This window comes from Trachymyrmex cornetzi, unplaced genomic scaffold (genome assembly GCF_001594075.2).
Source record: "Trachymyrmex cornetzi isolate Tcor2-1 unplaced genomic scaffold, Tcor1.1 scaffold719, whole genome shotgun sequence".
NCBI lineage: Eukaryota > Metazoa > Arthropoda > Insecta > Hymenoptera > Formicidae > Trachymyrmex > Trachymyrmex cornetzi.
This window is the reverse complement of record NW_017300047.1, coordinates 481,386-509,375: the sequence shown is the minus strand read 5'-3', so window position 1 is coordinate 509,375 and position 27,990 is coordinate 481,386. Positions and strand designations below refer to the sequence as shown.

Sequence of the window (27,990 nt, the reverse complement as noted above, 5' to 3'; positions counted from 1 at the left end):
CTGTTCGCACCGTTCGCAGTCGCTCGTTCAGCTCGGTCGGTTGCTCAACGTCGTGCAATCCGACGGCGTCCGTCTTCGCGCGAGCGTTTGTAGCGTACCGGCGACGAGTGATGTACAAAAGACCGGTTGACTCGGCGCACGTTCCTGGAAATTCTTCCTCCGTTGAAAAGTCCGTTCCATTCTTCACCGTGATTTCGCCAAGTTCCCAATTGTAGTGCAGTTTTTCTTCGGGACGCGATTATTTTCCATTGTGCGAGCGCGATCGGTGCGGTGAATCTCCGCGCGGTTTTTTCGACTTCGATCGACGTTACGCGTGAACGATGCCGGCGAGGGCAGCTCGGTCCGCATCGCGTGATTAATAAACGTAACGGGAATTTTTAAGCCGCGACGAGAGAGGTGCACGTTGTCGGGTATGTAATACTCGTTCTTTGACTCCATGTTGTTTTGACAGCTCGAACCGATCGGATCCCTAGGTTCGTTCTCGCGCGCTCGAATACTCTCCTCATATATATGTATGTACCAACATACAAATACTAAGTGAATGTTCGTGTCAAACTGCTATGTGTCACTTATTTTTACCGCTACATTTATTTATATTTAAATGCGAGGGGAGAGTGACTTTGAGCGCGCGACTCGAGACGATACAGTGATGCAGGGTTTGAATGAATCATCTGTTTTCAAAACTTACTATCCTGACTTATACAATTTCATCCTCTCATAAAACGAAGGTAGTAGAAATAATTTGAGAAACGCGATTTTTTTAAACTTTTATTGTTTACTTTTTTTATTTTCCTGATTTTTACTAATATTTATTATATCGACATATTAAAGATATTAGATACAAATGTATTAAATATTAAAAATAATTACAAGTATTCTTATTAACGATATATATAAAAGTATTTATTTTATTTAAAAAAAAACGAAATTTTGGATGTGTTTTTGGATGCGATTCATTTGATGCATGATGCGCATTACGTATCATTTTATGTTTGGAGTAGAGATAAAAAAGCAGGTTTTTCTGATTTTGTAGAAAAATACCAAATAAAAAACGGATTTCTTACGTAAAAACCGACTTTTTACCAAAAACGATGTAGAATTAAAAAAAAAATAGATAGAATTTATATTAAATATACTGAAAAAGATATAGAATTCATTTTTCTTGATATTTATGGTTAAAATGTTCGATATCCATGTTATTTCGACATTATTAAATGTTTTTTTTTTTTATAATTTCAAATCAAGGCGGAAACATCTTTGTGTTGTTGCGGTGCCTAATGAATTGATATTCTTTATCGACAATGGTCTAAAGTCTAAGTACATTATCGCTTATAATTATTTAGACGACAGATATTTGATATTTTACTCCGATTTTAAAAGCTAAATAGGAAATGGCCCATATTATAGTTAACAGATAATATTTTATTAACTAACACAAATTATATATATTTTATAATTGACATTGTTTTTATGTATATATATATTAGTTATAACGAATTTTAAATTTTAATTATTGATGCAAAATCCCAATATAATATTGATTCAAAAATAATTGGGGATATTTCGATAAACGTTGTTTTACTGATTTGTATTTTAGAATATGGAACAAGTACAATAAATGTACAGTGTCAATTATTCTAATAAAATATCATTTGTGTTAAAACAGTATGAGAGAGAGAGAGAGAGAGAGAGAGAGAGAGAGAGAGAGAAAACATTTACTTTATTTTTTAAATTGGAGTACGGTATAAAATATCGTCCGAATAATGAACGGTAATTACTTATATCTATGACCACTGCCATTTATTTTAGTCATTGTACTTTTTACTTTTGTAGTTATCTTTTCACAGAAATATTTTGGATAAATACAAAAATTAAATTCTAGAACGACAGTACAGCGTCAAAGCCTTTAAATGCTTTAAAAACATATAACCGAGTAAAGAACTTACAGGAACTAAGGAAAAACAATTACTTTTTACTGAGTTTTTTAATATAAAAAGTTCTAGTTTTTTTTGCCATTTTCATCTCTACTTTGGACATTCGATCTCTACTCTTCACTCATTTTATCTTTGTTGTTTACTGAATGTTAATACTAAAAGTACCAACGTTTTGTACTCACTGAAAGAATCAAAGGAATAAATTATTATGAAAATAAAGAGAGTGATAAAAAATTAAATATTTCATTACTATAAAAAAACATTTTGAAAAATAAACAATCAGAAATCTTATTCAGAATCTTATCTTTTACACAAAAAATATAATATTAATCTAAAAAATAGAAACGATCAATAATGATTATTTGACACTTCTAGTGTTAATAAATAAGAATAAAATGATACATTATACGCATCATGTGTAAAATAGAACGTATCCTTTATTTCTTATTTGCATGATTGAACTTTTATTAAAAATATTTGTTTTATTTGAAAGGATAAAAAAATTTTTCAAAACCTCTGTATGTTACATATTTATTGCGAAATTACGGTAACATAAAAAATATATTTAAACTTTAAACGTTTGCGAAACAGAGAGGCGTGTTCGAGGAATGACGTTTTGTGTAATAAAACGTCATTTGAACGTTAAATATGTTGAACAAGCACCTGAAAATTGAAATACCGGAGCAAGAGGGACTTTAAGGGCGGTATTCATCGTCCATTCTTATTTTAAGACCATCTTAAGTAATGTATTAAGATGCTAATATGATTCTCTGTACGATTGGTTCGTAACATCTTAAGACTGTACTTAAGACGGTCTTAAATATAAGAACCATCTATGAATACCGGCTTAAATTGGAGTTAATGTTATCCATGGCTTTGCATGTTGAGGGCTTCATTGTTATTCTTCTGCAATTACCGTCGATGTTAACGGGGCATGTGGCTTTTGATTTTATTTCCTCCCGCATCAAACATCAAACGTGACTGCCATTGTCGCCTGTAATATCCCATCGTATCTGTATATGACGCGCGATTCTCGTGTTGGGCAAACAAAATTCCAAGGCAACATCATATTCCGCGACAATCGCGTGACGAGAAACAGAAAGAGAAGAGAGTGTATGTGTGTATATGTGTCCTTTGTCTGCGCGTTGTGTCTCACCCGTTTCGAGCCCTTTGATCGATAAACCTTGTCCCTTCGCTTTTTGAATCAACCTCGAACTGATTTTCGTCAAATATTAATGCCATTTCCAATATAGGTTAATTTTAATTTCGGTTTAACGTTAGAAACCAAGCGATTTTTATTCAGTAATACTCGTTTCTATAAAACAATGTAGTTTAATTTTAATTTTTATTCAGCTAGCTCTTTATCTTTTTCTAGTTCAAAAAATTTAAAAAAGATGAAGAATAAGTTGAATCGAAATTAAAGTCAATTTATATCGAGATTTATATTGAAATTATAAAAGAATCAAGCAAATAAATTACTATTAAAATAGAGAAAGTGATAGGGAACTAAATATTTCATCATAAAGTACATAATTATCGAATAGTAAAAAATTTCAAAATCTTATTTTTTACACAAGAAATATAATTTTAATATAAATAATAGAGAAACATTTAAGTTAAAAAATAACTTGGTACTTGTGTTAACATACTTTTAATTTTTCTCTCTAATTCTAAGAATTAAAAAAAGATAAAGAATGAGTTAAACAAGATTAAAGTTAATCTCTATTGGTAGAAATAAACTTGACATGCGATTACGTCAAGTCTGTCTTTTTTTGCGTTTTTATTTTCATTCATCTTTTTCCTCAAGAAAGACGCATGAAGAAAACTCGTCCACGGCACGCAACATAATTTTCTGTGATAAGATGTATGCGAATGTTTATAAAAGCCTAGATTGAAATATCGATTGGGATTGAATTTATCGATTCGAGGGTCTAGAAACGTCTTACGCTAATTAAGTGGCTATTTATGTGGCGCGATTATGTGTAAATGCGACTTCTAAGCTACCGTTAAGCTCGCGCTTCGCTTTCCTCTTCATCGCCTGCGAATGCGCTCGTTGGCATGACACAACAGCGTGGATTCATTGCGAGAGAAATGTATGAATGAACGCGCGCGATTAAGTCGTTATTTTTGGTCCTGTCATCTTCGGAGTGAGTATGCGATTTTAAGTGTTCTTAGAATTTTTCAAATGAAACGACGATATTTTAACGTGAAGCTAAACTTCTGACAGAAAACGCTCGGCTCGTCGTATATTTGCTCTTTTTCATTTTTAAAATTTCAATTATTTTTTTAAATGTTACCTTTTGTCCCAATTTTATCCTTAGTACATACCATGATTTCCTTCTCTCAAAATCTTTGTGAAGTGGAATCTCACTCTAAAGAGTGAAAATTGAGTCAGTCTTAAAGAGTGGCTTAATTTTCAATCTTTAAAAGTGAGATTTTATTGTTCAGAGTGAGATTCACTCTAAAAGTTTTAAAGAGAAGGATTCGATTATTTTTCAAGTGCTACTTTTAGTTCCAAACTTAAGTTATTTTGATGAAAGTATGCTCTCTAAATCTGAATCAGTGGATAATCACTGATGTCAGCGTCAAGTATGCCACTGGTAATCAGTGAATGAAATGTGAGATCCCTAACATAGCTATTCTTTATTATGCGATTTAACCTTTTAGTGCTTAAATTCAATGAATATGGTAGTGGAAGATTGAAATTAACGTGCAAATATCAGTATTTTAGTTATATAATGCTCAAATATTCTTCCTTTTTTAGTTGAACTTCACTGATTATCAGTGCAAAGTATGCCACTGGATAATTAGTGACTATCCACTGATTCAGATTTAGAGAGTGACACAATAAGTTATATCTATTAATTAATAATTATCGAGACTTTTCCAAATTAGCGAGCGCTAAGAAACGTTGAAACTTAAAACCTTGAAGTCCCGGATGTGTGTTTCCGAAGGCGCAACGAAACGCCGGAAGTAATATGGTGAACTTACGATCATTGGTGTGGAATATTCGTTAGCTTCCGGGAAACACCGCGTTCGCTTCGTCAAACCCGACTCACGATTGCTTTTATGTTGAAATTTCGTATGCGGGTGCGATTTAATTTTATTATTTTTGGTCTCTTTATCTTCAGTTTTCAGCTGGCCCGATTATCTCTTGGCTTGATTTAAAAAAAAAAGCAAATCGCAAAAGCAAAGACGAAACGAGACCGGGCGGACTAAAACTTATCTCTTTCTTCTACCGGGTGAGATAAATCTCGGTATAAGACTCTAGAAGCTAGGACCCTCTCTTCCATAACGACACCGCACGCCGTGTGGTAAACCACTCCAAACTCGTCGTTCCACCTGGGAGGTCGTCCCCTGGGAGCCCTGTACCTTGGCTTTTATCGACGCGGGGCGGGCGGTGATGCTTTTGTCTTCCCGACGAATTCGGGACTTATAGCTGTGCGAAAATCGAGAGCTACATCGATGCCGAAGTCGGAGTGGAGATTTTGGAGGTCTCTTTTATCTTTATTTCCTACATGCAAGAGAGAGAGAGAGAGAGAGAGAGAGAGAGAGAGAGAGAGAGAGAATGAGAGAAAGAGAAGAGTCCTGAAGGATTTATTTACGCATACAATTACATTACACCACCTCCTATAGTGCGAGGATCGGAAGAGGATTGGTTGCACCAACGTCAATTGACTATTCAATTGATTGGATTTTCCCAATTTACTCGTATCCCAAATAGAGAATGACATATTTTCCTCTCACAGATTAACCGTCAATTAATATGGAAATTTTCAACGTATATGTTTCTCAGAATGAAAATTGAGCTTGTTTTGAAAAAGAGTGGCTCAATTTTCGATCTAAGAGTGAGATTTCATTCTTTAGAATGAGATTCACTCTAAAAATTTTAGAGAATTGTTTTATTGGAGAAATCAATCTTGAAAAAATTTAGCCAGTCGACGTATAATAACCAAGATTGTTGGTGCAACTCTCCCGTAAACATCTCGCCAATACATCGACGATGCTGTCGTATTTTGCGATAATCATGCGACTTTTTTCGCAACAACAGGGGGTCGATTGTGTATCTTGAAAAGGTACGATCTCAACAAGAGTGGCTTAATTTTCAATCTTTAAGAGTGAAATTCACTCTAAAAGTTTTAGAGAGTAGTGAATTTGCTCACTTTTGTAATTGTCACCTTGTTTCAAGACACAATTGGTCCCCAGATTGCGCCATCGTGATTAATCTAATGCTGCGCTGATCGAATCTGCTCTGTTCCACTAACTTTTCGCTCGGGATAATCAGAATCTAAGAATTCTCTCAACGTCGATGCAGTACGTAAAGCGGCCTATAAATCATAAATATTTTTGATATCTGCAATTCTAATTTAATAAATCGCTCTAATTTATTCACTTTATCGAAGGCTGATCTGTGACGGCTACCTCTGGGAAATACCTCTAATGAGCACTATATGTAATCTTCGAATACCAAGCGATACAGTGACGGTCTAATTAACCCTCACCATGAAAGTATTTACTTGTGTTAAATAGTTCAGTACTATCCGTTTACGTTGGCCTGAATTATCGGTTTTAGTGAGAGTTAACGAGTCCATCGATCGCTGGCGTTTTCCATCTTATTATGCGTTTTATGCAACACTTACGTCACACGCCCTTTTCGACAGTAAGCGATAGTTACTAACGTGATATTAATTTAATATTAACAGTTTATGGCGATTAACGGCAAGCATCTCGTAATAAATTGTGTAACTCGTAACTATTTTCTAAAGTAGATATTTCTATATAGTTTCTTTTGGACTGATAATCTGTTTCCCGTAGCAAGTATCTTTATGTGTTGGCTAGTTGTTTGCTGTGTTTATATCGATAGGTATACTGTTGATAGATACACTTAGGCCAAAAGTTTAGAAACACTTTTTAAAAATTGACAATTTTAGAATTAATTATTCAAATATACAACAATTTTTAACAATAATTCTTTAGATGTAATAACTGTTATTAGATCTGAAGAACAATTATTACAAAAAGTACATTGTTATAGATATTTAAATAAGTAATCCTAAAAATGTCAATTTTTAAAAAGTGTTTCCATACTTTTTGCCTGAAGTGTATATCGCTAATACCTAATTCTTTTATTTTAATTATCGAATAATTTTTTTTATTTTACACGTCCTCTAATACTGCCTTTTACATACAGATGAATGAAATAGCAGCGATTGCGAGATATCTATATATTATTGCCGACGCAATTCTGACGTAGAAATATACGCATGCAATTTTTCTCCCGATTGCGACTGGAAAAATCGCGATGTACTGCATTGCGGTGTATACATAATACAGGTTGCGAACGAGAGTAGTACGCGCCGTATAAGTAAAATTGTGTGGGTAGAGCACACGTATATAAGCGCGTATGTACGTGAAATAACATGAATCTTGCACATTCTTCGAGGACGGTTACGCAAACGGTTTCTATTGAAACGGCACTTGGTTGACACAGTGAACGAATATTTAACGAATACAAATATCATTTATAATTAATTTTTGCAGATCCTCCGACGCGTCACACGGTTCTCCCATCACTAAACTTTCTGCTCTTAAATGTCATTCTCCAGTTTTATCTCGCTGACGCGAACGGTTTTCCCTCGAGGAAGGACTAAATGTGAACTGAACAACTGTAATAAGTAATAAGCTGTAAATGCATTGTAATGTAATGCAATGAGCCAGTATGCACCACGGAAAAAACGATATTTTGCTGAAGTATTAAAAAATTTAATTAGATATAAATTTGAAAGCAATTTTGTTGAACCGTCAAATTAATTATGTAACAAGTATGAGTAATGCTGCAAAAGTTTTGACATTCTAGTAACTAGCCTTACAGAAATTTAATTTAATACTGAAAAACAGCGATTAATTACTTCTTTGGGGTATAAAAAGTGCTAAACAATAGCTTTTAATACTTCAAATAATTAAGTAATTAATCATTACTCACTACTTTCCAGTATTAAATTTTTTAAGGAAAATTTGAGCGTTCTATGTACATAATTATCTTGATGATTCAAAAAAATTATTTTTAAATCTGTAGATCTATAACTAAATTTTTAGATATTTTAATAAAATTGTCCTTTTCGTGCACAGTTTCGATGGTCTCGTTTCCTCGCGTGTCTTCCACACGTTCGATATGGCGACACGTTATCGGTCTGAGGTCTGCGTTATCACCGCGTAATCTGGAGCATCGTATTTTTCCGTTCGCCTTATGCGCGTGACCTTGCCTGCTTACCAGCGTACCTGTTTTTTTGCATCTTGAGTGTCAGCAAATGACAGGATATCCTCGCGTTTGCAGAAAGTCCAAGAGGGCTGTTCTCGAGGAGAACGAGCAAGAGAGCAAGCGCAAGTGCTCGATACCGTCGGTCGTCGTGACGCAGGTCATTAGACAGGACTACGAGCTACCGGAGCAGAAAATCCCGGAAGTCGAGGACGCCAAAAGAAAGACGATGGAGCATCCAGTGAACAATCGGCTGTCGCCGAAGGCCACGCCGATTACCGACGACTATGAGATTAGCAATCACGTCCTGGGCCTCGGGATCAACGGAAAGGTCGTGCAATGCTACGACAGGAACACAAGACAGAAATACGCTCTTAAAGTAAGTTTCCGTTTTAATCCTCATTTTGACAATTTAACTCTCCGTTGGCCATGTGGAATTTTGAATTTTCTGTCAGCAACTTGGATCTTTAAGCTTTAATACAGATTTTTATATTGTTAAGATTTTGAATAAAAATCTAAAAAAATTCTGTATACTCTCTTATGAAAGTTTTAACAAGTTTTTACTATTGTAAAGAGAGAAGATTGTATTTTGTTTTTACAAAGGTGTACTAAAAGTAAAATTTGTGTTCATAGAGTCTTTTGGATACATTATAGCTTACAAGTTATCTAGTATTGAACCTTATCTATATAGTATTGAGTCTTTAACATCTTTTGTTCATCACAAGTTACATTATATGTATATGAAAACTAACTCATCTCACAAATCACAGGACCAACATTTTATATAATTATTATTATGTTGAATGAAGTTTTTTGTAAAGTTAAATAAAACACAATCTTCTATAACAGTAAAGACTCGTTAAACTTATTAAAACTTTCATAAGTATTCAGATTTTTGTGTCTATATGAAACTTTTGTTCATCACATGTAAGCTTCATTATATGTGAAAATTAACTTATTTCTAGAATTTAATTTTAACTTTCAGTTACAGCTATATCTGATTCGAGATTTTAGAGCATATTGGGGTGTCACCTCGATGTTTTCAATTGCATATATCTTTGTATGTAATGCGCATAGAATTTGAACAATTTTTTCTTCAGTTGATATAAAAGGGTCAAAAAGAAGAATGAATAGGTGCAAAAATCCAGAAATTGAAAATGAAATAATTGAAATACTTAGGAAAAAAGGAAAATATTTTGAGATTCGCGAGAAAAATAATTTTTTTTAAATTTGTAATGTCGAAGAGAAAACTGTTAGATTATTTTTCCAGCAGGGTTCCAAAGATAATTTATTGAACATGTATTTTAAGAAAAACATACCACGATTTCGATTAGTTTCAAAAAGTATATTTGTTCGGCAAGGTGAAGTTAGGTGGAAGTCAACAATCTAATAAATGAGTTTACATTTTATAAACAGTAAAATAATGCACAATTATAAAAATAATATACTTACGTGAAAAATATTGCCAAACACACCGTTTCTAAAAATATCAAGCCACATGCTTATTCAGACTTTGTTTCAAGTGCTCCGAATTTCTATAAAATAATATCAAAAATGATTTAAAAAATGCTACAAATCAACTTATTTTCACTTATTAATGATAAATAAAATTTACTGTACACAAAAATTTTCGAATTATTAAAATAAGATTTTCGCGCACGCGAGATTTGTATTTTCGAGATACTTTTCTGGAGCTGTAATATACCGGAATATTGATAATTAACGATTATGGTAAGTTTCCATTCAATCCTTAGATCATGTTGTGGTCGGAAATTAGTAGTGGAGGTATAAAACTTTTTTTTACCCTCTATTCTAGTCTTCCTTATCCTTATGGTTTGTGAATGCCTAACGCTATTTTATACAGCTCGGGTGTACATAATCTAGAGCTCATGCTGAGGGTTAATATAATTAGTTGTTTTTTTATCAGAATTTACAATCAAATATCAACTGTACCTTCAAAGTCTAATTTGACGGAGAGTCAAATCTTCGAAACATATGATGATCTAAGGTCCATATTCATAGTCAGACCTTATATTTAAGGCTTCCTTAAATTTATCTTTAGATGCTCAGTAGCCAATAAAATAATTCTAGAGCATCTGAAGATAAATTAAAGAAAGCCTTAAATATAAGGCTTGACTATGAACACGGGCACTAGAATCTAAAATTAAGAGAAAGTTATCAGTTCAAAGTCTATAAAATTTAAGCTGAGCTGTTCCACTTTTTGATAAACTTCAGCTTATACTTTTACTTTATTTGCTCTTACTCTTTTATTCTTTTATTTAGCTATTAGATAAATTATTACTAGATATCGGATTTTTATACAATTTCATGTTTTTTAGAAAGCAGATTGGAAAGTAACAAAAATAAAAATTTGTCTTGTTATAAAAGCTATAAAATTCTAAAAATGCATCTTTATGCATATTATGCATATTTGCACATTTTGTGCATGTCTGCAAAAAATATCTGCATAAAAATCCGATGTCTAATTATCACATAGTTTATCTGAAGATGAAAGAATCGGCCCTTAGACTGATATTTATAGTCGGTTCGTATATTTCAGACTGTCTTAAGGTGTCACGAACTGATCATATATAGGACTTTAGATTCAGATAAGACTATTCGAATGACTTCAGCTTTAGGAATAAATTGAAAGTAATGCGTATACCTCAAAAAAAGAAAGATAACAAAACGTGTAAGGATCGAAGTGTTTCTTATCGAGAGGCAAGGAACAAGTCATTACGCATCAGCTTTACTCGTTCATCGCGATACGCTTCACGCGTCCTCGGCTATTTTTAAAGCACGAGTGCGACGCACCGCCGTGGATCTGAATGTGTTAATCCGTTGCGTTGACACCTCTTTGAAGGAACGCCGCGTATCGATACATGTTCGGATCGACCGAGCGCGTTCAAACCGCGAGTCATCCTCTATTTATACTCCGATGATTTCCTCGTTGGACGATGTCGGCGCCCCAGGGAGCATATTTCTCCCTTCGAAGGTGGGCTGCAGCTGATTCGCAAAAAAATTCCAACTTCGTGGAAACAATTTTCGTATGAGAAAGTTGACGTTGCATGTGAGCGTGTTCTCGCCTATCAAATCACAATCTCAATTCCGATTACGAAATAATTTAGAGAACAGCTGCAAGGGAAAGAATATTTTTGCTGAAATATCTAACAATTTAGCTAAGTATATATCTGAAAACAATTTTATTTTAACTATAAAAATAATTATGTAAGACGCTCAAACGCTGGTTGCTATAGAATAAATTGAAATTTTTTGCATTGTCATCAAAACTTAACTTTTCACTATAATAACGGGTTATTTGGATCTAAAAAGAAAAAAACTTTTGGATGGTTATATAATCTATGCAATTAATACTATATATGAGATTCTAAAGTGTAGGTAAAAAAACTTTGAACTTTCTGTTATGAATCGCTGCAAGGCGAAGATTTACTTGTATTCTGTACTTCAAACAGAACGCTTTAAAACTTGATATAGTTTTTATAGCTGAGGGTTAAGAATTCTACAAATTATTTTGATTATTCAATAAAATTATTTTCAGATTTGTAGCTCTAAAAAATTTTTTTAATGTTCTCTCTCTCTAAATTCCTTGAAGTAGAATCTCACTCTAAAGAGTGAAAATTAAGTCAGTCTTGTAAAAGAGTGACTCAGTTTTTAATCTTTAAAAGAGATTTTACTCTTCAGAGTGACAATTCACTCTGAATGTTTTAGAGAGTTAGCAAAACTGTTCTTTCCATGTGAAAGACGCATTATTGGCTCCCAATAAAATTATTTAATATTGTTACCATGGGGCGTAATTATAAGAAGCTTCAACTGGAGTGATTTATGTCTCGTGTGGTGTATCTCATTTGTCATGTGCACGCGGAATAGATAAGATTATTTTGTAGTCTCATTGACTTTACGATAGAGATTATTTTAGCGGCTAACAGACGCACAAACGATAAAATCTTAAATAGCTGTAATTACCTGGTTAAATTAGCTTATTTGGGGAACGTTCATATTAACATAATGTCGCCCAATCGATATCCAGTTATACCGTTATTTGAATAGTTCATCCAATTTTCTGATAACATTTTTAGGTCCAGTTTCACAACTCGTGGTTGACTCTTAATTGAGGTTCAGTTTATTTCTCATCTCTTTCCAATTCTAGAATTGGTAAGGGTAAGAGATGAAAAATAAGTTGAACTTAGAGTTAACAGTGAGTTGTGAAATTGGGTCTCAGTATGATAAAGTGTTGTACGTTTTATATTTGCATTTAATATTGCGAGATTGCGTATTTTGTAGCAACTTATATGATGATGATTGAAACATCTCTTATTATCAAAGTATATACAGAAGAATGATTTTGTTGAAGTATTTAATTTGACTAGATACAGATCTGAAAATAATTTCATTGAATTATTAAAATAATTATGTAGGATGCTTAAGCATAATGAGCAATGCTGCAAAAGTGTTGACATTTTACTTAATAACTTGTTTGAATGTCCTACATAATTATTTTGACGGTCTAACAAAATTATTTTCAAATCTAGCTAAATTTTTAGATATTTTAGCAAACCTTTTCGTTATTCAGATATAATAAGTATATCTTAAATTTAAAATAAGTATACCTATAATCTCTAAATTTAAATTCTCACTCTGCGCAGCTGAATGTTCCTCGAGGAAAATTTTGTTTATTTACAAAAAGCGTTTTTTTCATGCAATTTGCCAAATTATTGCCTTACTTTATTACAGTCCGTCGCGCTTCAAGCGTTTCCAAATCAATATGGAACCATTCGCGAAAGCTGCACTTTCTATAAAGGCGAGATCACGCAATTTCTATGAGACCAGCCGGGAAAATAATTTGATGGTAGTTTAACATGGAATGTTGATCGCGATTGCAGTTATATAGAATGCCGATGACCGATTACGAGCATCATGTGACGCTTGCATGAGTACCGCGGTAATTCCATGTCGTTTTTTTGGATTGATATAGAATATAACACATGGTTTACTTATCTGCCCAGTTTTATGTTCTTATATGTTTATACATTATAAAATATTGTGCAACATGATTAAACAAGATTATTTCTTTATAAGCAGGATTTGATAAAATAACTGTTACGATTGATTTAATATAAAAAATATAAAATAAGGTCTAGAAGCTTATTTAAAATATTGAATAAAATATAGGTCAAAAGAAATGAGGTATTTTGGTATTTAAAATAATAAATACTAAATAATTCGATCTTTTATTTTTTAAATTTAAAATATGTATTTTAAATAACTTTATTTTAAATACACAACCTGCCCTGTTCATAGTGCGTTTTGAATTGTGCATTTTATATTTTTTTTACTTTACATTGTTATATTATATAAATATCTAGCTAGTTATGTGATTCAAAGTTTTGTATTAAATGGCATTTATTCCTTATAAGTATCTTAACACTTCGACTGCCATACTTGAATGACGCGTAATTTCCCGTTTATGGATGAGTGTTATTTGCTCGATTAAAAATAATTTTACTATGGGTGCGTTCGAGAAGTACGTTGTCAGTGCTATTCAACGCTATTGTGTCATTACATTTTTATTGTTCATTAGACGTAAAACAAGGGTAGAGTGACGCAATAGTGCTGACAGTGTGTTTACCAAACGCATCTTAATAAAATTATTTTTAATCTGGTAAATAATACCGTCATTTACAAATAAAAAACTTTTGTGGAAAATTATGCGAAATCAATTATATATGTTTCCCGCACTCTAGATATTTAAGACATTGAAGAAACAATATAAATTGCATTAAGAAATTAAAAAATCGATGATATTAACGTATATAATATCTATACATATAATATATAATATAATATAATATAATATAATATATTATGTAATAATATATTTAATAGTATGATATTATAAATATTAACATAACGTATTAGATTTATTAAGTTCAATATACCGAAGTCAGCTTGGCAATCAAAAAAATTTCATCAGTCATTCGTAATGTCTGATAATGTTAATATCGTCATCTTATCTTAAAATTGATAATTTATTATACTCCTATATATATATTGTAAAAGATCTTGGCACATATATTCTTTCTCGCGAAAGAAATTTTGGAAGTTGACTTTTCTTTAAATTTAAGGCGTTCGATTTTTTACGCAAAGTTCGATAGAGAAATATTTTTTTCCAGAGAGATAGAGTCTAAAGATCAATAGTACGAAACACTTCTCATCGCGTCCGCCTATAAAAACTCCGCTCTCGTCATGAGAAGGTATCGCGCCGCGGCTTCTCGGATTTGTTAGAAAAATAATCAGAATGTCCTTCTCACGTGAAAAATTTCAGCGGTACGTTTGCAGTACCGAGAATTTACCGCAAAGATGATTTTTCGCGGCATCGCGTAGGACGCTGCAGTTTTCAGTAACTCAGCGTTGACTGTAAATATCTACTTATCTCTGGCGTTCGTGGAAAGTGCCTTTTTATTTTCACAAGAAATATGGGACTCTCTCAATAGCAATATTTCTTGATTGCAACGGACATTTAACGCTAATATTCTATCATTATTGACTCTTTCTATTTTTAACATTAATATATTTTTTGTGTAAAAGATAGATAATTTTTTGACTTTTTATAATTATGTCCTTTATTCTGAAACATTTAATTTTGCATTACTTTTTTACTTTCGTAGTAATTTATTTGTTTGTCTTTTTAATAAGTAAAAAACGTTGGTACACGGAGAAAAAAATATAGTCAATTTTAATAAATATTTAGTTCAATACTGCCAACTAAACATTTACTTATAGTAAATAAATATATTTTTATATTTAATAAATATTTAGTTGGCAGTATTTAACTAAATATTTATTAAAATTGACTATATTTTTTTTCAGTGTACTTCCAGTGCTAAACTCTTTATTGCGCATTTACTAAAAATATCGTTCTCTTCTCATTTGTCGATACACGTGTAATGCGAGATAAAATTGCGAAAAATCACGTGCGTTTCAAGCGCTCTCGATATATTGGTCATCTTTTTTTCTGTCTCTCCTTCCCTCCCCCTCTCTCTCTCTCTCTCTCTCTCTCTTTGTTTTTTATTCTCTATCATTGCACGTGTCGTTCGCGTGTCGTAAGCGTTTAGACTCGCGATTATTGACTTCTCGTCACGCATTTTTCCAGCGAAGCGTCGTTAACTTCATACAAAGACGCGTTAATGCAACACGCGCAATCGGCAGAGCCATGGTGTTGAAAAGAAAAAGCAAAAATTTTGCATCGTCGTACCCGCGGCTCTATATATATTCCCCCGATGATCTCATCCTTTCCGGCGCGAAAATGGTCAATGACATCGAAGAATGCTATCGAGGGGATTCCGATGGTCGCCTATCGTCGGAGGTCAAAGTGACGCGTCGTTAAAACTAACGCGAGAGTCAAGTTGCTATATCAATTCCTTTACGTATCGAAGTTAATGAATATTGACGGGTCGATCGTGAGATTCGAACAAAGATCTTTTACTTTTCACTTTTTACTTTTTATTTTTACTGTCCAATATAATACGCCTCAAAATTTAAGTTCTGAAGTATAATAGGCGTAATAAGTTTTAAATCGTATAAGATATTTGCCAAACAGTCGAATATCAAGTGAATAATCGACTATAATCGATTGATTCCTTACGGCTGGCTTACTACTTTTTATATTTCAGGGATTATAAGGGCCATGGCATACAAATTGTACACTGAGAAAAAAAGTTGCTGTTTCAAAAAAATATTAGTTAATTCAACTAAATGTAGCGGTCACGGACTGTCAAGCAAATATTTATTAATTCAAACAAATAACGTGTTTTAAATTACATGATTTTGTTAATCTAAATATATAAATATTGAACTATGTAAATAATCATTACGAACTAAACGCATTTACTCAAGTTAACAACATTTTTTTCTCAGTGTATGCCATGATTAATGTTTCAATATAAGGTAAAATTTGGCACACGGTTCAGTTCCAAAATTGAGGGCCCAAAAAACGGGCGATTTTTGCGATCACTCTTTAAGGAAGACATAATTACAAGGACGGACTATGAATATATGAAGGCCATGGCACAAAAAACTTAAGGCAATAAGACGTAAGCAGTAAGGAAATCAACATGTTGGATTGGCTACTGCTTACGTTATGGCCTTACGGATTCTACCGTACGACTAGTCAATTCACTTACTGCTTACGTTTTACTGCTTTTTTTTATGTGCCATGTCCCTTAGTCCCGAAATACTTAAGCAGTAAAATGTAAACGCAACAAGGAAATAAAATGTTAGATTTGTTACTGTTTATGTTATGACCTTACGATCTCTATTGTTATTAGCCGATTCGATTACTGTTTAACGTTTTGCTGTCTTACGTTTTTTTGTGTGCCATAGCTTTTAGACCATGGTAATACAACGAGGAATCCTTGATGCTGTTATTATCTGAATAGTTTCAACTCACCTTATTTTCTGATAATACTTGGTGTATAATAAAGTACATGCTATATTTTTGAGATTGCATATTTTATAGTAACTCATAATATATTAAGATACAATGCAATATCATTAATTATTATAGCCGAATATTCTCCAGTAAAAATCTCCGCTGCTATTGAATAATATAACAACATCGAATTGATGTGTACGACGGAAATTGATAGATAATTATTGGCAGACAAGTAAATATTAAATATAGGGAATTTATCAGTTACTTGTGATTGAAAATGTTCTCATTTTACGCAACTTCGATAAAAAATTTAATTAAAATTTGTTGACGCAAAATAAAAAAAGACTTCACAGTAGCAAAAGCTGTAGAAATTAATTTTTTAATTGTTTTTATTTTTATATATTATTTTTTTATTGAATTTCAAATCAGTATATATTGTAATTTCTATCATTGTTACATGCGAATTATTTTGACTATCGTTCTTAATTATCCTTTTAAGAATAAAAGCATTGTGTAGTTGACAATTATTGTTACGTAACATTATAACCGTTCTTATAGTAACCACATTTTTATTGCGATCAATAGATCAGAATCTCTTAACAATTGAAGATTACAAATTGTTTATGCAGAATTCGATTTCATTGACATATATTATTCAGATATTTTGTAGATAACAGATTTTTTTCGTAATTTAAATGACGTTTTAAAAATTATTTGTCATTATTTCTTATGATAAAAGTGCCGCGATAAGTATGATAGATTAATTTTTTATACAGTTTGAAGAAATCCCCAGTCCGGTCCCCGGAATCGCCGTTTGAAGTCGCAGGAAGCTGTTACGTCATGTATTAATGACTAACAGTTTATTTAACAAATGTGTCCAACTGACACAGACACTTCTTCATTAAAAGAATTTGCGCTGAAACATCATCGAAGCGTGCAGTTGATAGAAATCAATCTTATCGGCGATTCTATTTACTCTATTCCGGTTATTGCAACGATCGATGCGCGGATTACATAACATTGCGGAATACGGTCACTATTTAACTTGACCAAGAACGATGATAATGCGGACAACCATCCACAAGGTGTTTTCGCGTTCCCTAATTACAATATTTTACGACTTTTTACAAAACCTTTTATGTTGAAGAGATTATAAAACCGAAATTTGCGTCATCGACGTTTTGAGACATCATCTGTATTAGAATATTTAACAACACGTTTCTGACAAACTCTACAAATTGCGTGAAGCAGATCGTTTTAGAACTATTCTTGTAGGTATCAGCTATTAACAATGCCTCTATTGTTTTTTCCATCTTTTAACACTTTACGTATTGTTCCTATGTTTAGATGACGTGTGAAATTCACAACAAAGGTCTCGTTACTTATTTGCAAGTGATAGTCTTATTTACCCGATTAAAAATGATTTTACTAGTAAGACATTAAAAAATAGTAAAGTATTTAAAATAATATTAAATATATAACATTATTAATGATATTGGTAATTAATATAACGCACTATATAATTACAAATATTAATGATATTAAAATAATACACTAGACACGTATTAACGATATTTATAAAGTATTGCTAATATGCAATAATATGCTAAATTATTTTTAATTTATTGCTGAAGTCAGCTGAGCAGTCAAGGTATTCATAATCAGTTCTTATTTTAAGACCGTTTCAACTAATGTCTTAAGATGCTAATACATCTTTCTCATTGGTTCATGAGATCTTAAGACTATATTTAAAACAGTTTTAAATAAAAAAATCGACTATGAATACCGGCTAAAATGTTAAAAACAGAGTCAAAGGAAAGGCAGAAGAGAGAATCACTCGAACATCATTTAACTTTAATTGGCGTTTCTGTGAACAACTCTGATCGTTTTAAAGCGATCCAGCAGGTGGCAAAATTACATTTCAAGTAACGTATATCGCAATGACAGTGCATGCAGCGACTCGTGCAATGATGATACGTACATGAACCTTCGATGGCCTCGTGGCTTTAACGCTCGGTCATTAAAAATTCAATATTTGTCGACGTCGCGGCCGTATGTCGCGTCGTTTCGTCGTGAGCCATTTTCATACTACTACGAATTTGTTCCCTGTTGATTGATCGTCGGCTGTCAGCCAGCCAATATTTTCCTTTTGTTGATCGTCATGCACCATTTTATACCTGCCCTGCTTTTGCGGGAATTCTTGAATTTAAAACATTATGCATTCTCCATCGAGGAAAAAGCACCAGACTTTGTATTGTGATTTCCCCTCGGATTTCCCTAAACGAATTTAAAAATAAAATAAGATCTTCCTTTTTATTTTTATCTTTCTGTGATATTTTTCTTGGAAACTAACAATATTATTATGCAAGCTCAAGAATCTTACTTTCCGTTCTTTCGCAGGGCGGTAATTTATTGCGCGAAGGATTACAAAAAAATTCGCGTTTCAGTAAGAAAATATTGAAATTTGTTTGAATGATAATTATGATTATATTTTTATTATTTTCAACTATCAATTTTTTAATTATACAATCTTTGACTATGTTATTTGTATAATTTTAGATATAAAAGATTAAAAATTAATACCACACCCCTGATGGTGTAATAAAACTAATTCAATAAGAGAAATCCTATATTCGGTCAAAGCGGATCTTAGTGCTTAAATATTTCTGTCTGAATTTATATACGTATTTGATTCTTCCAATCACGCGCTGAAATCGTCTTGAAACACAATCATGAAAATAACCAGAGTAGTAATGTCACTTAAATTGACAAACAATTTACTAATTTTTTATGTTAATAAGCATTTTTATAAAAATAATAATCTGATGTTTTAATAAGAATCAATCTCAATTTAACAAGTGATATTATTACTCTGGTTATATTTATCATTTGGTTATTTCATGATTGCATTTCAATTTTGGCGTGCGATTAGTACAATCAGATATGTACATTCTGTCAAAAAAGTACCGGGAATTGGTCAATAAAACACAAAATAGTTATTATTCATTCAAATTTATTGTATCGCCTTCAAAGTAGGCCCCTTCCGAAATAATACACTTATGCCAACGAATAATCCAATCATCAAAACATTTTTTAAACGCATTTTCCGAAATCGACTTCAGTTTTCGCCGCGAATTCTCTTTTATGTCTTCTATCGACTGAAAACGAGTGCCTCGAAGTAGTAATTTGAGTTTTGGAAAGAGAAAAAAGTCAGCCGGAGCCATATCAGGTGAATACGGTGGTTGTTCGATGATATTTGTTGAGTTTTTGGCCAGAAATTCGTTCACAATGATAGCCTTGTGAGATGGTGCGTTATCGTGGTGCAAAATCCATGAGTTTTTTTTCCACAAATCTGGCCTTTCTCGACGAATTTACTCTCTCAAACGCCGCATAACGCCCAGATATCTCTCTCAAACTGAAATGACGATTTTCAGTCACCATTTCCTTCACTTTATCGATGTTAACTTCGGTTGAAGACGTTGATGGCCGACCAGAGCGAGGCAAATCTTTCACCACATCTCGACCGCTTTTCAATGCACTCTGTACCACTCATATGCACGTGTTTTTGATAAAGTCGATTCACCGTAAGCCTTCTGTAACATCTTCAGCGATTCGGCACACGAAATTCCATTTGCAATACAAAATTTGAAACAAATTCTTTGTTCGATCTTTTTATCCATTGTAAAAATCGCAAAACACACTTGAGATGAACTGACGAAATCGAGCACTATAAACAAATTAAATGACAGATGGCACTCAAACTTCGCGTCAGTATAGAGGACAGTTATGCCAACTTAGCGACAAAAAGAATTTTGACAATTCCTTTAAGCGGGCTTTTTAAATGATCAATTTCCGGTACTTTTTTGACAGAATGTATGTAAAGTTACACAGAAATATTTAAGTACTAAGATCCACTTTAACCAAATATAGAATTTCTTTCTTATTTAACCTGTAGGGGGCTGGAGACCCCTTTAGGGACTTGACAGTGGCGCCATCTTTTCTGCCACTCAACCCCATGACATTGACAAAAAAGTTCTAGCTCTTACAATAAAAAAGTCGATCAAAACATGCCGGTCCTCAAGATTTATTCTCATCGGTCTAAATTCGTTTCAAAATAGTGTAATTAATAAAAATTGCATAATACAAATACAAAGTATTGTAATAAAAATTTACATCACTTTATCTCTAGTAATTTATGAGTGACACAATCTTTTGTGATATGCGAGTATTTCATTGTACGTCTGTATTGCTGAAGAAGACTCCAAAGTGAATTGAAACGTTCAAAACAAAGAAGACATTATTTATCGACAGAATATTCGTAACTTTCATTATTTTAAGATCTTGCACCTGATAACTTACTGAGTTGATTCTCATTATCCTTGATTTATGTTAGTTATGTTTATATAATAAAAATTATAGCAATTTTATATAATAAAGTTATATAATTTTTAATGTTAAACCACATTAAAAATTATACAATTTTATTATATAAAATTACTAATTTTTATTACAAAATTTTATATTATGCAATTTTTATTATACATTGGGTGTTACTGTAGAAGGTATAACGACAAGGAAACGAGCTGCAATACCTTCCAGATGATTGACTTTTCCGTGATGGATGGAAAAACTTTTCCAATTCTGCCTGACGTATTACATATTACCGCGTAATGATCCAACAGAACCGGGAAGGCGATCGATCGTGTGTTTTCACGAGCATGACGTCGTCGCTCTGCAACGGATTACGTTGTTGGCTTTTATAGCCAACGAACGTGTAAAGTCTCCGAGGTGTACAGAATCGTAGAACGACGAGCGTACAATTTGATCTGTCGCCAAGAACCATCAGAGCGACAATCCCGCACGTTCATCCATCCGTCTATTTCGCACGGCAGGTAGACTTGTACGCCGTGACGTGCTAATCTTATTAGCATAGCTCTGTTACGGCGTCCGGTACTAGTCTCCGACACACAATTACTTCGATATTTTTCTTACGCGCCTACGTGCAAGGACGAGATTGGTAAAGCTTATCTGCGGAAGATAAATCTCTTGTAAAATGCAAGGATTAGTTCGTTCATTTCTGTACACCCACGTGGGTGCTTCGTCATTTTCGTAATTTCAATGAATTTCAATCTAATTTTACGACATACCTATTCATCGTGTGACCTATTCAAGTGTACAAATATGCTTTTTGCCTATATGAACGAATAACGCCAACGCAGAATAAATATATACGGTGCAGAAATAGTATCATTCTAATTATAAGCACCGAAAATTGTATGATTATTATGCAGTTTTAAGCACGAATTCGAGGTATAAATATAAATCTGTCTATCTATTAACTATGATAAATTTTTTATTTTTTAATATTTTGATTACCATTGAGCACTGAAAGGTTTAAAATCAAGAAGGACCGCGGTTTATAAAATATATACAAAGATTACTACATAAAAAACTACATAAAATATAAATATGTATAAATAAATAAAAAAGTATTATAATTTATTATTATATATTTTGTAATATATAATTTTAGAGTGAATAAATGAAACTGTTATAAACCCAAATATAATGGATCTTTTTGTAATTGAAAAAGATATAATAAATAGAAAAATAAAAAATAAGTGATTCTCTATTTTTAATAAATCTAATGTATTATTTTAATATTTTAAATGTTTGAAATAAAATCATTTTTTTAAGTGAATATATAAAAGCGTCCATGTTTCCACAACTGAATGACAAGACCCAATTATGGAATGGACTCATGCGTCATTCAGATACGAGATATGATATGGCAATTCAAGTATCAAATATCTTGTTTTGACACATATATATATAGCCTTTTACTTACACAATATTAATTTTATTATAATTCTTAACGTTTACTTAACGTTTATTTAATTTTGTGAAATATCTATTATGTGATTCTTCTTCACGATGCTCGCAATATCTTTTCATTCGCCATGTTATTGCTGATTCCGACGACCTTTATTCCGGAATAGTTACAAAATCTTAGAAACCGGTTCTCTGACTTGCCTTTTGCTATCTCATATCTGGCATACTCCGAATACCTTCGGATCGACCAGTCTACAAAAGCGAATCATCCTCTTCCGTTTAACTATCAACTTTGTTTTAATGTTTCGCATCGGAGATGTTTCAACGTAAAATAAGTTTACTCCTTCAAGAGCTTTGATGAAACGATATCCACGCTGATCTCGTTTCACGATAGAGCTGTTTCAAAGAAGCATCAGATTCCTTCGAGAAATGCATTTTGATATGATGACGTGGTATCAATCTGGTTTCAATCCCCCGCGTTGCAGCGGATGTTTCAATTTAAAACAGAAAATAGTTATCGTTAAAAAGAATAGTATTTATTCTTCCGGGTTTTTAACATGACGGTGTGTATAAGCGGATGATAATTACACTGAACAGGCTGGCGAATCGTGCTCGGTACTCTCGTCGTTCATTTTTATGATATTGTCGTATAAATTAAACGGTACATTAAACATCTCAGATTCATAGATAACGCTTGAAAATGTGCTGCAAATTTCTTTCCTCTTACGAGCGATAACTATTTTAGTTTCCCACCGTGTCACAATAAACGTCTGCGGTAATCGTCTGCGGTAACTTGTATAATTGTTAATCCGAGAAGATCGCACTTGAAAAGGGTGTAATTACGTGAGATCCGTCCGAGAGGAAGACTTATGCCCTGCTGCACTTGTGTACACTGTGTGCTTGATTGCTAAAAAATTTTGAATGGCAAGGCAGTATGACTGACCAATTGGTATTGTGTCATCAGCAATTTGCGTGTCATTCACCTTCGTATATAAAAGAAAACCGACGTTTATTCATTAGTGTTTACACCGCATGCTCGGTCATATACACGGAAATAATATTTAATTTAAGTTTTAATGATGGCTTGATCAATTTAGAGGTCGTCTTTTTTTAATTTAAACATTGAAATACAGTAAACTATAATAAGTGATCAGAAATAAAATATTTTTTGCGAACTCTGAATGATTTCCTGATGCCAAGTTTGATGCGATATAACATTTAGTATTTTAATTAATTTATAAAATATTTTTTAATAATACAATTATTTAATAATATATCAATAAATATAAACATTTAAATATTAGATTAAAGGGCTCTCAAAATTCAAACAATGAAGTAATTAAATAGAGTCAATAAAAGTAATAATTTTATGCGGTAATTAATATACGTTTTAATATTTTCGTGTAATTATATCAAATATAATATACATTATCGTGACAAACTCTGGCAGTTTGTATATTTAATGTAATTACACTAATATATTTTATTAATAGCACACTAATTACCGCACAGAATTTGATCTTAATTATTGCCCCCTTTAATTACTTTTTAATTACTTTATTCAATAAATATATAAATTTAATGAATGAAATTAAAACAAAGAAAAGACTAAATATAGGCCGGTATTCATAGTCGGTTCTTATTTTAAAACCGTCTTAAATAATGTCTTAAGTCACTAATGCGGCCCTCTGATTTGTCCATGACATCTTAAGACTGTACTTAAGACGGTCTTAAATATAAGACCTGACTATGAATACCGGCCATAGTAAGATAAATTTTATTGTCATTTACATTTGCGGAGATTTTATTTCAATATTTTAATTCAAGATTCAAAAATAAACGATTTAAAAACAAACAATATGACATTTAACGAACATATTAAAATGTCATACTTTTATAAAAGCAATAAAATTCATCAACGTCGATATCTGTATTGGATTTTTTGTTGCATGTGTGTATATGTATTCCTTATATAATTTCATATAATTTTTGTGATACCATTAATTTTTTAATTTATTCGTTTATCAAGTTACACGATGTTTGGATGATTATTATCAATTATCGCGTTAGTTATGTAAGACCCTGCGCATGTTCTGGTACTACGGTTTGCCACTGTGAGAAGAATGTAAAAAAGTCTTTATCTAGGAAATCCTCACGATGTCGCTTTTTTGCGATAAACACAGTCGCGTGCTGAGTCAAGCTTTTACCTAGTTGCACTATAATGTGAACGTAACGGAAACGCGATGTAAATAATATGAATGATAATTTCTATATAAATCTATAAATAAATCTATAAATCATTTATCAAAATCACCAATAAATTCGTCAACAGCGCTCGAATTGTTCGATAGCGACAATATTAATAACTTATTTTAAAAATATAATTTTATATTATACATATTAAAAATTGCTTCTTGCTGATACTGCAAGAATTTATAGTAATTAAGATTTTTCGACTTTTTCATGTTTAGTAATAAAATTGAATCTTTTTTTACTTTTATTTTTTTGTACAGGTTTAATGAAATTTTTATTAAATGAGAGAAAAAGAGTATGTTAAACTAAATGGCACACTATTTTCAGGTCCTACATGACTGCGCGAAAGCACGGCGAGAAGTTGAGCTTCATTGGAGAGCATCAAATTGCAGGCACATAGTTCAAGTTAAGGATGTATATGAAAATTCCTATAGCGGCAACAAATGTCTGCTGGTAATCATGGAATGGTACGTACAAGAAAACGTAATATTTTTTAATGTAGCGTGGCGTCGTTTATGATTCTTCAGATTTATATTCAACTCTTCTTTTTTTGTTTCAGTATGGAAGGCGGAGAGCTGTTTCAAAGAATACAAGATAGGCAAGACGGTGCTTTTACCGAAAGAGGTATATTTTCAGCGTTCGCAGTCTACCACATTTTTTTATTTTTAGAAAACTTACATAAACTTTCTCGTATTTCTTTACAGAGGCTGCACAAGTGATGTACGAGATCTGTGTTGCCGTGAAGCATCTACACGACATGAACATCACTCACAGAGATCTAAAGCCTGAGAATCTTTTATATTCCAAACCTGGTAAGAGAACGTGTTATATATGTCTCAAAACACCATTTATTTGTTTTTCTATAAGACATAACAACTTGAAATTATTATCACTCCATAACATTTTACGTGTTAAAGAGTTAATCATGTATTATCGCAGACCTTGAAGTCATAGTTGTGGAGATTACGATAATTTTTATCTATATGAACATCGCAGTGCCTGTAATATCATAACACGCGCGATATATAAATAAATTATATATTGTTATTGTTAGTTTTGCAATTTTGCATTTCTAGTAGCGTGCCATTAGTATGCGAATAGAATAATAAGATTTATGTTTTTATTTATTTCTAGACATTACTGGAATCCTGAAACTCACCGACTTTGGATTTGCTAAAGAAACACATTTAAAAGACACATTACAGACGCCATGTTACACACCTTATTATGTCGGTAAGCTTTCGCACTTTATTTATGTGAGTACATATATATGAGTACATATAGTTGAAACTAAAATTATTATATAATTTATTATTTTATTTTATTCTTAGCCCCGGAAGTTTTGGGACCAGAAAAATATGACAAGAGCTGTGATATTTGGTCATTGGGAGTAATTATGTACATATTGTAAGCATTCTACCACATGTATCTTCAAATTATTTTATATTAATAATTAATTTTTTCTGTTATATAAAATATAGAGCATTTTAAAAAATCCTTCATGGTTCTCGTTATTTTGTTAATGAATTATAATTAAAGTGTTATACATTAAAATATATTCGTGATATTAATTATCATTATTTCTAGATTGTGCGGTTTTCCACCATTCTACAGTAATCATGGACTGGCAATTTCACCAGGAATGAAAAAGAGGATTCGATTAGGACAATACGACTTTCCCAGTCCGGAATGGTCAAATGTAAGCCAAGAAGCCAAGAACCTTATTAAGGGTATGCTGTGTATAGATCCAGCGGAAAGGTTGCAGATCGACGCTGTGATGCGTAACAACTGGATTGCTGTAAGAATATATATATATATATATATATATATATATATATATATATATATAAAAGATGCTCTTAGCGTGAATTTTCTCTCTCCGTAACATATATTTTTTTCTAAAACTATGTATTTCTTACAGAAATATATGGAAGTACCCGCCACTCCCTTACATACTGGACGTGTTCTGCGCGAGGGAGAGGAAATGTGGCCTGAAGTGCAAGAGGAGATGACGCGGTCGTTGGCGACAATGCGCGTCGATTACGACACGGCGTGTCTGAAGCAGCTCGATCACACGAATAATCCCCTGTTGAATAAACGGAGGCGCGCGAAACAGTCAGCCAACAACGCGACAGTCCCTGCAACGCCCGCCAGCCCCACGGCAGCCTCCTAGGAAGAAGACACTGTCAGAACCAAAAACTGGTTCTGAACGAAACTGGACATTTTTTCTGCGTCAGATACAGCGTGATCACAACGAAGACCGCTCTCTGACTGCTGCATTTCACGAAGCAAAAGAAATTCCGAATTAGAATAGTATTGAAGGGCATCTAGATCACATATGTATCACATGATTTACACTATTAGCGTTCGATTATTTAGATGCGAGATCAATTTTATTAGAGCGGTAACAATAATGTAACAAGGACAATATTACCCCAACGAATGCAAGTAAGTGATATTTTTTTAATTGTCGAACGATATCACAGTTTTTCTCAAATTGTAAAATTTTAAAATATATACACTACATTAATTGAGTAATCACTTGTGTGGAATGATAAACGTTTTTAATGCTAAGCATTAATGTTACACATTTGTCATCAGTTCAATTTCCGTCGGACCTAATAATTGTTATTGTGAATATGATAATCTTTAGAGGCACTATATAAATAGGAGTAGGCGATCAAGGTAAACGATACTGCTGGACGTGTCTTTTAACAAACTATAAACGTAATAGATCGTATTGGAATAATATAATGATATTTAAAATCTACATTTAATAACGAAATCTAAGAGAAAATTGTTTTTCTCGATAAAACATTATTGCTGTTATACTCGTCTAGAAGAAAAAATATAAAATCATAAATTGTTATCTTGAAAAAAAAATCTAGAGATATATTAGACTTCCAAAAGTTGGCCATCAACTGAGTCGATTTTAGGGCTGATAAGTAGTAACTGGCTTTTGCTATCTTATATTATTTATTTAAATACATGAAATAAAACTATTCCCAAACAACACAAAGTCTAAAATTATGACATAAGACATTTTTAAGTTGTTTTAGACGCAAAAAACGTCTTATGACCTGATTTTAGACACTTTGTTGTCTGGGTTATAATGTTGTTGAGTCAGTAATCATTCTTATACAGGGTCATCGAAAAGTATCGGACTCCCCTAATATCTTCAGTTAGAATGCATTTTGGAGAAAATGTTCAATAGCAAAGTTGTATGGTTTCAAGCGAGGAATAAGATGACCTTGACTTTGATC

General features: G+C 32.5%; 1 protein-coding gene across 1 annotated transcript; it reads left to right on the top strand.

Annotated features, from left to right (window-relative positions):
- Positions 1-27,891, top strand: MAPk-Ak2 (MAP kinase-activated protein kinase 2). The gene is given in 11 exon segments (XM_018517703.1): positions 1-410; positions 5,066-5,370; positions 5,373-5,428; positions 8,269-8,569; positions 25,055-25,194; positions 25,287-25,351; positions 25,432-25,539; positions 25,862-25,960; positions 26,059-26,134; positions 26,315-26,525; positions 26,649-27,891. Coding segments are annotated over 10 exon segments (1,341 nt in total). The 5' UTR covers positions 1-410; positions 5,066-5,337; the 3' UTR covers positions 26,901-27,891.
- Positions 27,892-27,990: the final 99 nt, after the last annotated feature.